Source organism: Pyrus communis, chromosome 10 (genome assembly GCF_963583255.1).
Source record: "Pyrus communis chromosome 10, drPyrComm1.1, whole genome shotgun sequence".
Lineage (NCBI taxonomy): Eukaryota > Viridiplantae > Streptophyta > Magnoliopsida > Rosales > Rosaceae > Pyrus > Pyrus communis.
Genome location: NC_084812.1, coordinates 12,729,050 through 12,745,460, shown reverse-complemented (window position 1 = coordinate 12,745,460; position 16,411 = coordinate 12,729,050). Strand labels below are relative to the sequence as shown.

The 16,411-nt window shown below is 36.4% G+C and overlaps 2 protein-coding genes across 2 annotated transcripts; both read right to left on the bottom strand.

The window, feature by feature from the left end:
- Positions 1–908: 908 nt before the first annotated feature.
- On the bottom strand, positions 909–7,002 carry LOC137748396 (DEAD-box ATP-dependent RNA helicase 16). Its single transcript, XM_068488543.1, has 15 exons — positions 6,768–7,002; positions 6,475–6,630; positions 6,282–6,371; positions 6,056–6,184; positions 5,568–5,668; positions 5,238–5,352; positions 4,599–4,730; positions 4,345–4,410; positions 4,019–4,195; positions 2,891–2,986; positions 2,348–2,485; positions 2,021–2,103; positions 1,793–1,830; positions 1,479–1,693; positions 909–1,320 (listed from the first exon to the last, which is right to left on the bottom strand). The coding sequence occupies exons 1-15, from the start codon at positions 6,930–6,932 to the stop codon at positions 1,237–1,239; spliced, it is 1,785 nt and encodes a 594-aa protein (XP_068344644.1). The 5' UTR covers positions 6,933–7,002; the 3' UTR covers positions 909–1,236.
- A 4,419-nt stretch (positions 7,003–11,421) lies between these two features.
- LOC137746785 (receptor-like protein 44) lies at positions 11,422–12,825 on the bottom strand. Its single transcript, XM_068486791.1, has one exon. It carries the CDS (start codon positions 12,479–12,481, stop codon positions 11,645–11,647), a length of 837 nt encoding a protein of 278 aa, XP_068342892.1. The 5' UTR covers positions 12,482–12,825; the 3' UTR covers positions 11,422–11,644.
- Between the last annotated feature and the right edge of the window lie 3,586 nt (positions 12,826–16,411).

Here is a 16,411-nt window from a genome sequence, read left to right as displayed (position 1 = left end):
TACGATGAACAGACACGATTAAAGGATCTCTGGAATCCTCACAAAGAGGATCCGGAGAGGATCATCTTGGCATTATTAGCATTTACAAAAATCACGGAGCGGCCATTGCCACTGATGACCCCAATGGCGGTGCGCCTCTATGTCTACATGTTTGTTAAAATTGATTGAGTAAATAACCTTAATTTTAATTATTTTTTTGTGTAAATTTGATCTTTATATAAAAATTTATAATATAAATAGTTTCGATTATGAACAAAAAAAAATTGTGAATCGATCATAAAGTATATTAAGAAGTAACAACTACTCAATCTTAAAAGAGCCATTGATTGCTATATATATCACGAGAGAGAATTGGAGTATCATTCAAGTGTGGTCCTCCGAGTAAATGTAAATCGGAATCGTACCGTAGTCGGTTACCTTGTGAGTTGAGACTTGTCTTTGTACCAAACAATTTTGTTGTTAAATAACAATTAAATGTAGACAACAAAAGTTGAACCACATATTAAACAAAACAAAAATAAAAATAAAAATTGCTGAAATTATGCAATTGCAAAAATATCACTTGTGTTGTGGCCAATAATTAGAGAGAGAAAGATAAGGCGCGTCAAAGACAAAAAGAGAGAAATGAAGAATAGGTTTGAGGAATTCAATATTATTTTTCAAAATTTAGGCCTTTATTTATAGTAAATCAAGAAGGTAAGTAAAACAATTGTAAAGATAAAGCGTCTTCTAATATCCTAAATACAATATACTAATAATTTATACAATCACATATGTGTTGGAATTAATATCGCGACTTTGACATTTGATGCTGAAATAATCCATTTTCAACATTATATCATCTTTCTTTCGTTGATATCAGATCAATATATCGTCAATAATTAAGTTTCAGCAACCAAACGTCAATCATTTTACCTAATTGGAGGAAAAAACAATCCACGCATCGTCGTTATTTGATTGTGATCAATTCAGCAAATTGAGATTTGTAACCATTAGTTCAATCAATTTTAAACCAAATACAAAATTTGTGGGTAAGATTGTATAACTGGACAAAGAAGTTGAGCCCACCTTTAAGTACACTGCAGATGGGTGGTTGAATAAAGCAGGTGTTTAAACAACCATAAATTATCAACATATCTTGATACAAAATTGAGGGAGTTGGTTGCTTGCTTCTCTGTTTAGACAAGTACATAAGGATGAAATCAAAAGATAACTTACGCCTTTCTCTTCTTTTGTCTACTTTCTCTTCTTTTGTCTACGGTAGTCATTGCCATCTTTACCTTCTGCCTTCGACCCGTCCCTACGAGCTCTCTTTTGTCCCTGGCATCAGATTAATACAAAATACATTAGCAACCAATTCCTGTATCTGCCCATTAGTAGTTGGGACGAGGCTTCGTTGCTTTGTTGTATATGTCTAAGTGAAACGGATAAGACTTAAAATCATGAAAGAATTTACATATAAACAAACGCTAAAGTACCTCAGTGGTGAAAGTCTTGAGGGGGTCCTTGTTCTTTTTGGTTTTTTTCTTATATCCATTGCGGCGAGCGGGGTTGGGATTTCCCATTGCAGCTCTAGCAAGCTTAACGGTCTTGCTGGCTTCTTTAGTAGTTGCGTCCAACAGATAATCAGGAACATCACGTAGGTGAGGAGCGGGGGGCTTCTTGCTGAGAACCTTGTCATGTTTCAACAGATCTGCTCACAAATAATAAACATTAGTAATGGTTTAATCTTGTACCTTGAAATCGTACTGAAATGGGTATAATGACACTTGATACATCCAACTAACAATACCTAGGTCTCTTGGATTAACTTCAAAATGCGATTTCAACCTAAACATATAGAAGCAGACCGTTAGAAAACAAAAACATAAGTCATCGTAGAGAGGTTAGTGAAGAGAAAGCGAAGGCTGGAAAACAGAGAACTAAAAAAAAAAAACACGAGCAGTTACACCCAATGTTTAAAGGGCCACAGCCTCATACCGAATCACAGATAAAGAAAGCAATAATGGTATATACTTACTTTTCAGAATTGAGAATTTCATTTCTCAAATCTTGAGCTCGCGATTCTCTGACAGCAATCTTTGTCACACTCTTTGCAACATCCTACAAAAGTCGGTGTTTATCATCAGTGATCTTGCGGCTTTGAGCATACATTAGGCTTCCAGTCAGTGTCAGATTAGGAATTTGAATGATGCAAAACAAGGTGATAGAAAGTTGGAAATTTATGGTTAATAGGACGACAATGTCTCAAGGGTCCACTCAGGAAGCGAAAAAAGTGAGATGACCAATGAAACCTTAATGCAAAGACAAAGGGAACCATGAAAGATAAATGAATCAGAACAATCACCTCAGATCTATATCTTAAAGACTCCACTGCGTTCTTGGTCAGTAAAGGAAATGGAGCAATTAAGTTTGAATCATCTTTCTCATCATCCCCCAAAAAGGATTTTATTTCTTCAAAGATTGTTATCTCATCTGGAGACACCTGTTACAAGAAACAAATATTAAAATGAGAATGTTTCACAAGATAAGATCATCATAATTATCATTATCAACTCTCTCTTCTATGGAGGCATTAAACATACACGTCTTGGGCAAGATGAAACACACAAACCTAAATTTATACAGAAATCTTTTTAGAACATATACTGTTGCATCACATGCGTGCACAACAAACAAAAGTTTGTACAAGCATTTTGGGTTCGCTGGAACAGCCAGCTATGGTTATATTTGACACGTCCCAAGGAGCTTGAAAACTTCCACAGAGGATGCATGGGGTTATAACAGGGTTCAGGGTGTGAAATTCAGATTATTTGGTTTCCTTAAAAAGGGAAAATGGAGTGGGGCGGGGTGTGTTAAAGATGTAATGATCATCGAGTAACAAACTCACAAGGGAGATAGAAGCACCAGTACTATATGCCCTTCCTGTACGTCCAATTCGATGAACATATCCTTCAGCACTTAGAGGCATATCCAAATTTACAACCTGCATCAAAGAATGAAATGTTGGTATGGTTAAACAGAATGCTAACTGAGCATGGTATTTGATAATATAATTTTTAAAACACAGAAAACAAAGAAATCTTTCATTAATATAAAAGGAATCAAATTTTCATTAAAGGTGAACTTGGTCCACCGTAACCGAAAAAAAAAAAAAAACTTAAACTAGCAACTCAAGGAACAATCATCGGCTCCTGAAACAGCAGAAGCCCACCATGACTTGAATTACCAAGACATTCTATCCAATCACAACATGAAAAAGAGACATTTGAATAGGGGTATGTAATGAAGAAATCACAAGTGTAAACAACATGAATAAGGAGCACTATGGCAAGCCAATACATAACAAAATAGAAAACTGTAACTCTTATATAATACCCAAAGGGATATACTGACATATATTGTGACATTTAGGTGCATGAGTTAAATAAATTATATCTTCCCACCTCAGATTGACAAGGCACAAGAAATTGGTTATCGACTTAATGAATTCTAGGACAATGGCTTAGGTGGCCAACGTGATCGTGGAAAGAAGCTTGAACCTTTGACATTCTTAATTAAGTTACAAATGTAAATTTTAGCCCTATGGGACTCCTAGCTATAAAAATAATGAATGAACTGAAGAAAAACTCACTGATCCAGAATTTTCACCACTTTTCAGCTATAACTATTTGATAAAATAAGATTAATATTTCCTCCAGATTCTCCCTCCAAATAATAAATGGTCAACTTTGCAACTGGTAAGTGATAGATACGTAGTACAGTTATTGGGACATTGTACACTCTTTCAAGATAGTAATTTGAAGACACACTTTCAAAGTAACAGATATTCATAAATATTCTTGGGAATGAAAAACCAGCAATTAAAATGTGAATTTGATTTTACCAAATCAATGCTATCGAGTTCAAATAAATCATCCAGGATGCATACATGATATCCTAGAACTAACCCGGTCAGAGTTTAATATAAAGAATGATAGCCCGCAAAAAAACACCAACAAGAATAGTAATGACATACCGTGTGTACATTTTTGAAGTCAATTCCCCGCACCACTCCAAACTCAGAGTCAGCTTTATGTTTAGCATGCTTTCTAGATTTTTTTAGTTCAATACTACTCTCCGCCTTGTCTTCACTCTCTTTTGATTTGCTGTTATCAGTCGCAATCAAATAATCAAAAAGCCCAGCATTGAATTCCTGTTGACAAACTACAGTTGTAAGGATTTCGTAAAACATAATTCTCCAAATGGTAGATGGTAGACCTGAGAAATAACTCTAACCCATAACATAGGAAAACACAAAACATGAACAGACTGGAATACAAATAGATTCGGATATTGGCAAACCTCAAGAATGTGCAGACGAGAATTTTGTGGCAACTCTGAGTTTAAAACAGCTGATCTGATTCCAAACTGCAAAAATGGACAGTAACAAAGTACATAAAGCAGACAGATAATAAGTTATGATTATGCAGTATAAAGGCAGTTAGACTTATATAACTTAGACTTATATAACGGCATAAATCAACCCCTCCCTCCCTCTGAAGGATTGTGTTTTAGAAAGAAAAAAAACGTTACGCATCTGAAAGAAATTTAAATACCTTTTCCAGAAATAGTTTTAATCTGAACCCCATGTCAATTGTATTAGTGAATATCAGAACCTTTTTCTGAACCAGCTCCAACTTCAAGAGGGACAGTATGTACAGTAACTTGTCACGAAAACTGCATGATATCTAAGGAAAAAAGAAAGTTAATAGACACATGAAAGTCTCATTTCAACAAGAACTCAATTGGCACACATAAAAGATACACAAAGCAATGAAAAACACACAAAAACCCATAAGATCACTGTTACCTAAAGAGAGGGAACTTATACATAGGTGATAGCGTAAACGAAAGATGACAAACTAAACTGAAGTAGACATGCCTTAAAAATAAAAATAAACCGTTTTGGGCAAAACAAAGCATAGTATTTATACCTGAAAAATCTAAATGGTTATAGAGTTTACATGTTTCAGTAATTTATAGTATGAAAAAAATATACAGATTGACTGTGCTAATAGAGTTTACATGTTTCAGTAATTTATAGTATGAAAAAAATATACAGATTGACTGTGCTAACTGAACTATTACTTCTATGTTGAATGAGTCATGAATCATAAAGCACTTTTGGCAAAGATGGTGAAACAAAAGAATGTTGGGATTATGTGATTTCCTGTTAAAGGCATCACGAGTCTTACCCAGAACTGCTGAACATTTTTCGGGATAACATCATCCTTGATATCTCCAACTTCAGGTAAAGTCAAAATGTAAGAGTTATGCAGAATCAGCTTCTTCAGTTTTTCAACATCATCACTGCCAAGTGTCAAAATGTGCTAGGTATCGCATCAATAGCAGATTGCAAAGTAAAAACCTCAAGTGAAAAAAATGATAAAATCCACCTTTGATCCATCTAGAGATAATAATGGAACCAAATTCATCATCCTTAACATCAACTCCTACGTTTCTAATTCTGAAAATAAGATTGGTACGAAAATAAGATTGGTGCAGATATTCTGTAAATAACAAACCTTGCGGTGGCAGACATAAGAAGACATTGACAACGCTTAGGGATGTGAGGTGTAAATGCTTTTATATCTGCCTCATAACCATATGACAACAGAAGATCTGCCTGAAACAAAATACAGTTTAGTGATCGGTCAATGGGATAATACTAAGTAAACAATCTTCAAAACTTGGCAATGGGAAAAAGCGAATATCGTAATAGTACCTACCAGCCATAGATTAGTGCAAAAATTATAAAGTCAATGCACCTATAAATTCTAAAACCATGTAAAACAACAACGTAGCAGAATTTTCAGGTAACAATTACAACTCTAATACAATATTTGTCAATAACGCATAGGCATAAGCTATCAGGTACAGAATCAGTGTAGGAGCAAATAGTCTTTGAAGGAGAACAAAATTATTGGGGCAGCAAGCAATGAATATGAATTCCATCACTAAAGTAAAACTGACAAATATGATTGTGCATCTGTGCCAATAACTGTTCCCTCACCTCATCAAGAACGAGAATTTCTAGTGAATCATCAATGGAAGCTGGTTGAAGAACACCATCTGACAAGCATTTCTTTATGCAAGCTGGTGTAGTAACCAGAATCTCAGGTAGTGCCGCTAAAGCGGTCTTCTGCAAGAACAATTGTAGATAAGATAAGAGTCAGCAAAATGGTTTTAGAATCACCCATACGTGTTCGTTTCATATAATTGGTAAAAGGTGAACACACCCAATCAGGAGCAGGCATGCTGCTTGTCAACTGTACAACTTTCAATGGAACTCGACAGAATTCAATCAATGATGAAACCTCTGTATAAACCTGCATATGCGCCACAAACATTGGCATTCAATAATCAAACACACAGAGAAATACAAAAGGGCATAATCAGTTGGAACCGGGTAATCAAACAAAATCCACAAACCTGCTGAGAGAGTTCCCGAGTAGGCACGAGAACGATTGCACTCGGAGCAAGTTTCTTCTTTGATTCAGAAGCAAACAGCTTCTGAAGCAACGGAAGCAGATACGCAAATGTTTTCCCAGAACCAGTCTTTGCCCTAGCAACCACATCCTTACCTTGCTGAAACACATTTCCAAATACAGCAAAAACAGTAAAATTAACAACGGTTTCAACCTCGAATTCAATTTCCATTTCCAAATTTTCTCCGAATCCAAACAGAGAATAAAATCAAATTAATTTGGGGAAAGAAAACTTACAAGGATGAGAGGGATAGCGACTTGCTGAATGGGCGTGGGCTTGTGAATTTTCTTCTTGTTTAGGGCACGGATAAGGCGACCATCGAGCCCGAGGGTTTCGAAGGTCTGGTCCTCTTCTTCTTCGTTTTCAATTTCCTTGGGCGGCTTTTCTGTGGTTTCAGCCATGGGAGTCTGTAGTCTTTGAGCTCGAGCTCTCAGGGGTTTAGGGTTTTGGTTTTGGAGCGAGCAAAAAGAATAGTAAATAAAAGAAGGGCATTTTTTTCTTTGGTTTTAATTCGTTTTTGTAGAAATTGAGAGATGGGCTATGTGGGCCAAATTCAAGCGTTCAGAAGTTTCAAGTGCTCGGCCCATTTTGTCAAAAAACAGAAAGAAAAGAAAGTTTGTGACCGCGCATTGCCCTTCGTAAATCGTACCCATGCTTTGCCAATTTGCCATCATTTAAAAGATTATTAACTTTTACCAACTCACCAAAAATTATTCCTAAAGGTAAACTAATACCCTATAATTTGCCCATATACACATTGGCTCCTGCAAACTCTGGTGCAAGCTCGATCCTTATTGATTCTTCCTCCTTCGTAACAATTAATAACTTAACTCACTAACGTTATCGTTTATTAACAAAATATGTTGAAGCTCCACATATTCCATTTGGGCTAAGAATTAGTGATTTTTCTTTCATGATACGTATCAGTAGCATGACCCAAAAAAAAAAAACATTGGAAATTTTCTATTTATGCAATGTAATATGATAGATAATTAAACTGGTCATTTTCTTTTTTGCGTAAATAATGTTTAATTATTGTTTACAATATAGAGAATTGTGATTATTGACACTGCAGAAAAATCAAGTATGGTCCAACTCCAACCCACCGGTCCTCCCGACCACGAAGCATGGATTTTTTGAACCAACGATATTATTTATATTAAGAGGGTTGAAGTGGCTTAGCCTCACAATGAACTAGTAATAATGTAGTTCAAATTCGCATTTGACGATAATCGAACCTAAGACCTCTCACTTACAAATGAAGACGAATATCACTAGACCCTATGTAGTACTAAGTGACCATGAAGCATGGATTAAAGTTGCAACTACAAATATTTTGAGAGTAATTTTTGCGCTTCTCTTTTCACTTATTATCTATCTTTTTCTTTCTAGTCAACACTGGACGCAACAAATAAAATAAAAAGATTTAAGAGACAAAATTAGGAGAGGAGTGCAAGGTAAAGGAACATCACTTGAGATTCTACTCAAGTGACAAAATAGACAAGCCATGTAATCTTAAGGTAAAAAAAAATCACTGTGTTAGAAATACAATCTGGTATACCAAGTGTCATGATATAATTGGTTAAAATTCTTTCATCAAGTTTTCAATTAATTATTTTATTACATTGGGTGTGCCAAATTGTGATCAAAACACGTTGAAAAATCTCCCAATCTCAAGTGGCAAAATTAAGGAAAAATTAAATGGGAAAACTGCACAAGTTGAAAGAAACACAATCAACCCATTGCAAGGGCCCCATCCCCATGATGTAATGCATGCCATTCTAGGAGGAGGACCCCCGTTCAATGAGAAGAATGAAACCTCATTTGACCATCTTCTGCTTTCGGTGTGAGTTGAAAAACATAATATTTAGCATCTCCACAACCATTGGATCAGATCATATCAGATCAGCTACTCTTTGATTAGACACAGACAAGTCTGGCGGGTCTACCTAGTGTTTTGGATGTTCAAGGAATTTGACATACTTCGATGATTCCTTTGGTCACTAAATTCCTCTCCGTAGGATCTTTGTCCAATTTAGTTGGATTGAGGTAGTAGGAGTATATTCAATTGAGATTTTAACTAAATAAGTTCAAAAGGGTTTTAAAATGTAATGTTATTCGATTAGAATTTTAAAATAGCATTTAAAAGTATAGAATAGAGGTATCAATCAATAATTCAAATGAGTTCACCAAAATTCATAGAATTTTAGATGTATTTAAATAAGATTTTGCCACTTAGTACTACGGTCTAGTGGTATTCATCTTTACTTGTAAGTGAGAGGTATTAGGTTCAATTCTCGCCAAAAACGAATTTGAACCATATTAATGTAGATAATATTATTTGTTTGAAGAATAAAACATAAGATTTTAAATGAATTTATAAAAGTTCCCGACATGTATTCAAAATATCATTGATTTGGTAAGATTTTTTATTTTTTTTAATTTTTTTAGTACATCGATATTTTTAAACTAAGGAAAGGGAGAATTTGGCTAAGCTACACAATGGGTAATCTAATTTGATATCGAATTCACCATCCACAAGATTTGAACCTAAAACTTCTTACTTTTAAGTGAAGAGGAATACCACCAGACCGTAATACTGAGTGGCGATTTGGTAAGATTTTTAAAACTGATGGATTTTATGAAAGTTTATAGTGTAAATTAAATCATAACGAATCTTACATTTTTCCTTGAGATTTTGTTTTAGTTTGTCTTTCCATATTTCTCATGATATTTTTTTTAGACTTATCACTCCCACCATCACAATCAATTGCTCTCCCAATTCACCATCTTTACCCCCAACTTCCTCTACGTCACACGACATGCCGCATCCAAATCACAAAAGTCTCGTTTATCACTTCCATTCATTCAACCACAATTAGATCCGAGTCTCCCTACCTTACTACTGAGTACTGAATAACCAAGAAGTTTGATCATCCCTCCATTCTCTAAACAGGAAGTTGTCTTTGCATAAAAACACAAGCCCACATGTTTATGCGACTGTGTATCCTACGATGTATCTCAATGTACCGGTAATTGGTTGCAGGCAGTGATGGCTAGTGACTTCATCGGAGAGAAATCTGGTAGTCCCTAAGCATTGGTTTTTTAAGAGGATAGATCGTATGGTAATACCATGGTTTTTCACATAATTAGTGGTGATTTCGACCTCTAATTTGTTTATCATATGTACTTTTGATGTTGAATCGTAGTAATTTCACGACATCACAAAGTTATTTAAGGTCAATATTGAAATTTACAAAGTTTATAGAAATCCATCAGACTCAATTATAAAAGACTCAAACTCTATTTAAATCCACTTAGAATTCACTTGAAATACATTGAGTTTATAAAACTCAATTGAACTCCTTCAAACTTCACGGATTTACAAATCACTCAAAATTATTTTAAAATCTCATTTGAATATACCCCTCTTAGCTAACCACGTTTTATATGTTTTAACTTCACACATTACTGGAACATAATTTTAATCCTAAATGTTGCTACGTTCAGTTATCCACCCGTTTAAGTACGAGCAATTTAGTCAGTATTCACCAATGCACACCTTACAAACGAACCGTAGCATACTTCAAATTTCATCTAGCATGGGAATGTTGCTTAAGAAAAGGGTTCACGTTACCACCAACCCCGCGAGTAATTAGCAAGAGATTAGAGCTTTACTAGAATTTAGAATTCAGAGTTTGTAATAAAAAGTGTCTCACACACATGCAATGCATCGATTCAAAACAAATCTAGGAGTATCTTAAGGTCACTAATTACATAGTTTAACCAAAAGAAAACAAAGTTGAATCCTAAAAATCCTCACCTACGAGCCTTAGACCGACGCTTACAAAAACAAAAACATAAAAACTGACATCTTATCAACGATAAATGAGTTTTTACTTGCAATTACAGTCTGACATATGAGAAATGTTACGAGACTCTTTTAAAGGGGATTTTTCATAGACTTTCTGTTACCTCATGATGTTTTTAACAGTGTTTATGAGAAATGTTAAGAATATTCTCTAAAAAATAAGACTCTTCATAAATTATCTGACACCTCATGTTACAATGTTTTATAATATTGACATGAGAATTAACTTGAAACTGTGAGGTGGCAGAGATGGAGAGTTCCACTTTGAGAGTTTCCTTAGCATTTCTTATGTTTTATAATATTAGAACAGAAATTGTGCCAAAAACATAAGGTGACAAAGTGTTTATGATGAGTCCCACTTTTAAAAAAGTCTCCCTCTTCTGACATATATACACAAATAACTTACAAAGAACACAAAAATAAGTATATCACAGACATATCAAACTGTAATTTGCAGATAAAAAGAAAACGTCAATTATTTGGGTGGGGACAAAATGGGCTGGAGCCTACAACACACTTTATAAGTTTATTCAATTAAGCCACAAACCACAATAATGGGTACCACTACGGTCTATATGCAACATGCTAAATAATCATCACAGTGAATTATTGTTAAAATTTCAGTGTAATAAGTCAGTCTTTTACTTTCATTTATTTAATTAAATTTATGGTTTTGTAAACTGGTACAATAATATCAAACTCCAAGTAGAATATAAAGGCGCAGAATGTTGGACAAATGATCACTAGATTTAACGCCTTTGAGAGCTTCAGAGGTCGACAATTTCCACACCATGTGGTTCTGTTGGTCTCCCTACCAGCTCACAATACTCAAACACTATAAACACCAGCTTGGTTGTTTTAGTATATTTTAGTTCACTGCCAGACAAAACTTAAAACTGCATGAAGCAGTTCGTGAAAACGTTACAGTGTGTGATTGGTTTGAGATGCCGTTAAAATAACGTTTTGAATTGTAAGTAAGAGACAGAAAGCGAAATGAAAAAAATGCAATATGTGACTGAAGCACTGTGTTTTGAATTGGGTTTTTGTACATTGTTGGATTGGTGAGAACGTTATAAAGAGAATCAAAAGCACCAAAAAGAAAAAGGAAAAACCAAATAAAACCCAAAAAAGAAACCAAAAATTCTATCACCAGTGAAAGAAAACCAAAAATACATGAAATTTTTTAGCTCAAGGTTTTCGATTGGGGGTTTAAATTACCAAATTAGCCTCTTCTTCTCCGCCTCAGTAATCAGGCATGAGGTGGCTGATCTTCCCTTCTTCCAGCACCATCTTCCGCTCTGTAATTTTCAACCAAATGCAGACGCCGGTAAAGCTGAGCACCAAGCTCGCGAACCCACTTCCCAATCCGATCCCGACGATCGACAGAACCGAAAGCCCTTTGCTTTTCAGCGGCGGCAAAGGGTACCCATAAAGCTCCTTGTTCCCCTGGAACGACGTCGCATTGAATCTCGGCAAGTTCCCGCTCCGATTTCCCAGCGAGACCGGAATCGGGCCCGCGAGCTTGTTGTTGGAGACGTCGAAGGCGGAGAGGCGGACGAGGAGGCCCAATTGCTGGGGGATGGGGCCAGTGAGGGAGTTGTCGTGGAGGTCGATGACGTTGAGGTAGGCGCACAATGTGAGCTGCGGCGGAATGGGACCGGATAATTGGTTGGAGGAGAGGTTGAGGACGGCGAGGTTGACGAGGTACTGGAGGTCGGAGGGGATGGGACCGGCGAGGAAGTTGGAGGAGAGGTCAAGGGCCTGGAGGTTGGTGCAGTTGGCGATGAAGGGAGAGATGGAGCCGCGGAGGGAGAGGTTGGTGAGGGAGAGCTTGTAGATGCGGCCATTGTTGCAGGTGGCGCCCTGGAGGTAGGAGTTCAAGCCGCTGCAGGGGTTGGCGAAGGTGGATTTGGTCCAGTTCTGGAGGGATTTTGTTGGGTCTTGGAGGGATTCGCTCAGGTGGGTTAGGCACGCCTCGTCGCTCGGATCTGATGTGGTGGGTCGGAAAACGGCGACGCTTAGCAGCGTTATCAATAGCACAGCAGAAGCAGAAGCAGTTCTAGCAGGAGCAGAACCCATCTGGGCCAAAATGTCAAATTGTGGAAAAGTTGGTTGCTTTTGGTAAATTTGAGGGTTTGGGATTTTGGGTTTTGGGGGAAAACAGACAGGGATTCCAGAGAGAGAGAGAGAGAGAGAGAGAGAGAGAGATTGGTGTCAAAATTTTAACTTTCTAATGTTAGAAGCGTACAGGTTGGGAACAAAAGTTAGAAAGAAAAAGAGGGAGATGTTGGTGTTATTGAATCCTGCTATATTCTGTTATGGAAGAGCAGATTAGAAAATGTATATAAAAATTTTAGAGAGGGAGAGAGAGGAGAGAGAGGGAGCTGAGGAACTACTACTGTTTGCAATTCTGTGTGTTTGTGTTAGAGAGAGAAAGAGACGAGGAGAGAGATGGGGAGAGTGGGGGAGGGCACTAAGTTGGAGTGATGGCGATTGGTGGTGGTGAAAGCTAAGTGTTTGACACGAGGGAGGGCTGGGGGGTGGGTGGGCCAAAGGGCTGGGGGAGAGGTGGGGCTCGGCTGTGGTGACCTGCACGTATGAGGGCGCAAGAAAGTGACAATACGCCAGGGGCATTTTAGTCATTTAGAGAGTCAGTTTCTGAGGAACCAGGGTCCAGCAGGGCTTCTCTCTATGCCACCGATCGATAGCTGATACGGTCGAGGGAAGAAAACGACAGACGGTTTGATGATGGTGAGATTGGGAGGAAAGAAGAGAAGGGCTTATTGATTTATCCACTAATTTCCTCGAATTTTTCTGACGCATGTTTGATCGTTAAATTTAATTTTGCATGTCATCTCTAAACGTACTCTAGAATTTTCGCCTACTAATTAGATGTTTGTCACTTGCACATATGGTTTGACAAAAAAAAAAAAAAAAAAAAAGGAATTTTGCACAAATAGATTTTATGGTTTTGTGACCATTTTGTAAAAAGCAATGGCCCTGCTGCATGCATTATACAGAGCTGGGTAGGACTGCCCCTCTGCCACTCCATATGGTTCACCTGCAGCACCATGGAAGTGTAAAATATAGTACAATTCTTACCTATCGATTGAAAAGGACAATAATAATGGGAAGCACAATTGATTGATATTTAGAAGGAAAACAAAGCAAAATGTGATTTGCAATCCACAATGAGCTTCTCAAAACTCTTGGTTAGTGATTTCACTCTTCATGTGATTGTTTAAAATGAGTGAGGATCCTGGAAATCGTCAAATCATATTCGTTAATCGTGCATTGTGCGGTCATAAATCATTATAAATTTTTTTATTTAAAGTTGAATATAAACAGTACCTGACAAAAACTATGTTGATAAATTTTTTTTAAGGCTAAATACGTCGATTTGAACGTAGCGTTTCTTAGTTGATAACGTCGATTAGATTTTAGTTTGAGTTGTTTTAAGATTTTAGTTGTTTTGGAGTTTGGGAGCTTGGTTTGAACTTATGCTTAAACTATGCTTAAGTTTGCTAATTTGAGTTTTTTGCGTCTTTTGTCAGCTTTAGTTTTTCTTTAAAGCTAATGTACCAATTTTGTGTTTGGTTTCAACGTCTTTAGTTCCGTCAATTTTACTGGATTTGTCATGCAAGACCTGGGATCGTAGAAAACCCAAATCTGGAATGCGAGCTAATTAAAATAAATAAAGAAACTAAAACGGTGTGAAAAATAATTCCTCTTATAAAATTAACCAAGAAGTCTTTATAATGTTACAAATAAATAATAATACTCCTATTCTTACAACGATACAAGAAAATTCCATGTCTTCCATCTAATTTGACATCATCCCGCCTACCCCTTTGAATTGCCTAGTCCTATACTTAGGGACTTATTCCTTCACAAACATATGATTGACAAAACTCAAATATCAATAGCATAATTTAAGTACATAATGAAATTATATGCACGAATGCACTCGTTAATTCATATAAATAAACAACCTGACATGTATGTCCCATACTACATATTTTACCACTAAAGTAGTGACCTGGAATGCTCAAGTACACGAATGAACCCCATAAGTCTTTATCGTTAGTCTCAAATTACCCAATAACGGTCACGTGCACATTGGGTTGACCTTAGACCAGGTACCCACCAAGAGCTGGGCTCAACTATACAAAATCTCCTAACCACTACCTTGTTTTTCCGAGTTTCTTTCTAGCAACAACTTCATTCTCAGATCATGAATGATTATCAAGTTTCATTACATTTTCCACCCAACACAGATGCTCAGAAACCAATCCTCAAACCAAATCACAATAATAAGGAACAATCATACTAAAATAACATTCAGAAACATTAATAAGATTAATAAGATTCAAATCACATATATATAAGCAATAATCAAACTAGTTAATAGAAGGTTTCCCAGAACGTCGTACCTTTCCGAAGCTAAAACATAACTCCATCTGATGCATAGCATCGAAGACACTGCTTCATCAGCTTTTACGTTCCTAGTCACAAATAAGCTATTACTATAGTAAGTAGTACCTATATAAGCAATATCATTTCTATACAACTTAGGGCTCATTCCTAAACAACTTTTATGTTGTGTGATGAGTTTGCCAATGAATTTCAGTCCTACAAAACTTCGGTTTGTGTGGTGAGTCTACAAATTTCATTCCTACACAATGTTGTGAGATAATTGATAAATCTATTAAACTTAATTCCTATATACTTTCAGACTATGTAATGAACTAGATAAAATCATGATTGACGTCTGATGAGAATAAGAAATCATGCGCAGGATTATTTTTTTACCAACTTTGAATCGGAAGCATTACATGATTAGGAACCTTTATTTTGTGCTATTTAATCTGCAAAAAATTAGCATGACACACTCACGAAGGCACACTAGCAAGTAACACAAGTTGTCACCAAATGAAAGTTCTCTTCTTGTCATGCTTGGAAATTTTCATGTAATAATCATGACTTGTGTGGCCATTACACACTGCTTGTACTCAAAGCCTTCCATTTTGGGGGCGTGCAGTCATCAATGTGCATCACATCTCCTACTCAATAAAAATGTGACTTCTTATGCCACGAAAAGTCTAAGTCGTCGTCTCCCAAAATAAGGATTAGTACTTCTCATCAGGTTCTCTGTGAGATTACTAGATTACATGTGTATGTTTTGGAGCTATTTACATGAAGTTAGTTTACCGTCATGGGAAGTCCTATTGAGAATGAATCTCACATTGATGAGAGAAGGGGCCTTACAAGTTATCTCATATTGACAATTCATTTTATAGTGGAACCACAACTTTTTAATGGTATCAAAGCAGGTCGTCCCACGTGTGAAGCACAACAGTCACACTTGCTCCATATAATCCCGTTTGTGTGGTCCATATGTTAGACTTGAAAATTCGCCACACGTGAAGAGAAGTGTTAAGAATGAATCCCACATTTATGATAAGAGAGATCTTGCATGTGCTTATAAGTAGTTGGACAACTTCACATATTGTTAATTGATCTTATAATGTAACCTTAACTTTTTTCACATCCTAATCATTAAAACAATGACATGTATTGAAAAACTTACGCATGGTATTATTTTGTTAGAGCAGGACGTCACGGTGGTTGTGATCCTGCTCCTTGTGGATCCCTTTGGAATAGAAATGTTAGTGGGGTTGGCCTAATTAGTATTGACTGCTTTTCTTACTTTTTTGAAGATGTGGTCAAAATTAGGGACTCTGCTTGACACAAAAGCAATGCAAAATCTAACATGTTTAGGCAATATTATGCTTAAGATGTGAATATTCACAAAGTAGTTTACAAAAAGTAGGTTTATTGCGTACAATATTTGAACACTTCTGTATTCTAATTTCTAATCGGTGGATTCCAGTTTACATAACTCTCTACTATTGACTATCCAGTTATTGACGTAATCTCAATTGACTTACCAATTCCTTTTGCTTTCAACGCACCTGCCAATTCTTGTTAGGCTTACATAATATTTAA

What these genes read in the sequence shown, in the direction of transcription:
- LOC137748396 (XM_068488543.1), bottom strand. Translation starts at nt 6,932, where the DNA reads ATGGCTGAAACCACAGAAAAGCCGCCCAAGGAAATTGAAAACGAAGAA. An exon ending in AAATTCTCGTTCTTGATGAG is followed by an intron (nt 5,669 to 6,055) that starts GTGAGGGAACAG and finishes ATTTTGTTTCAG; the next exon opens with GCAGATCTTCTGTTGTCATA. An exon ending in CTGGTGCTTCTATCTCCCTT is followed by an intron (nt 2,486 to 2,890) that starts GTGAGTTTGTTA and finishes TTCTTGTAACAG; the next exon opens with GTGTCTCCAGATGAGATAAC.
- LOC137746785 (XM_068486791.1), bottom strand. Translation starts at nt 12,481, where the DNA reads ATGGGTTCTGCTCCTGCTAGAACTGCTTCTGCTTCTGCTGTGCTATTG.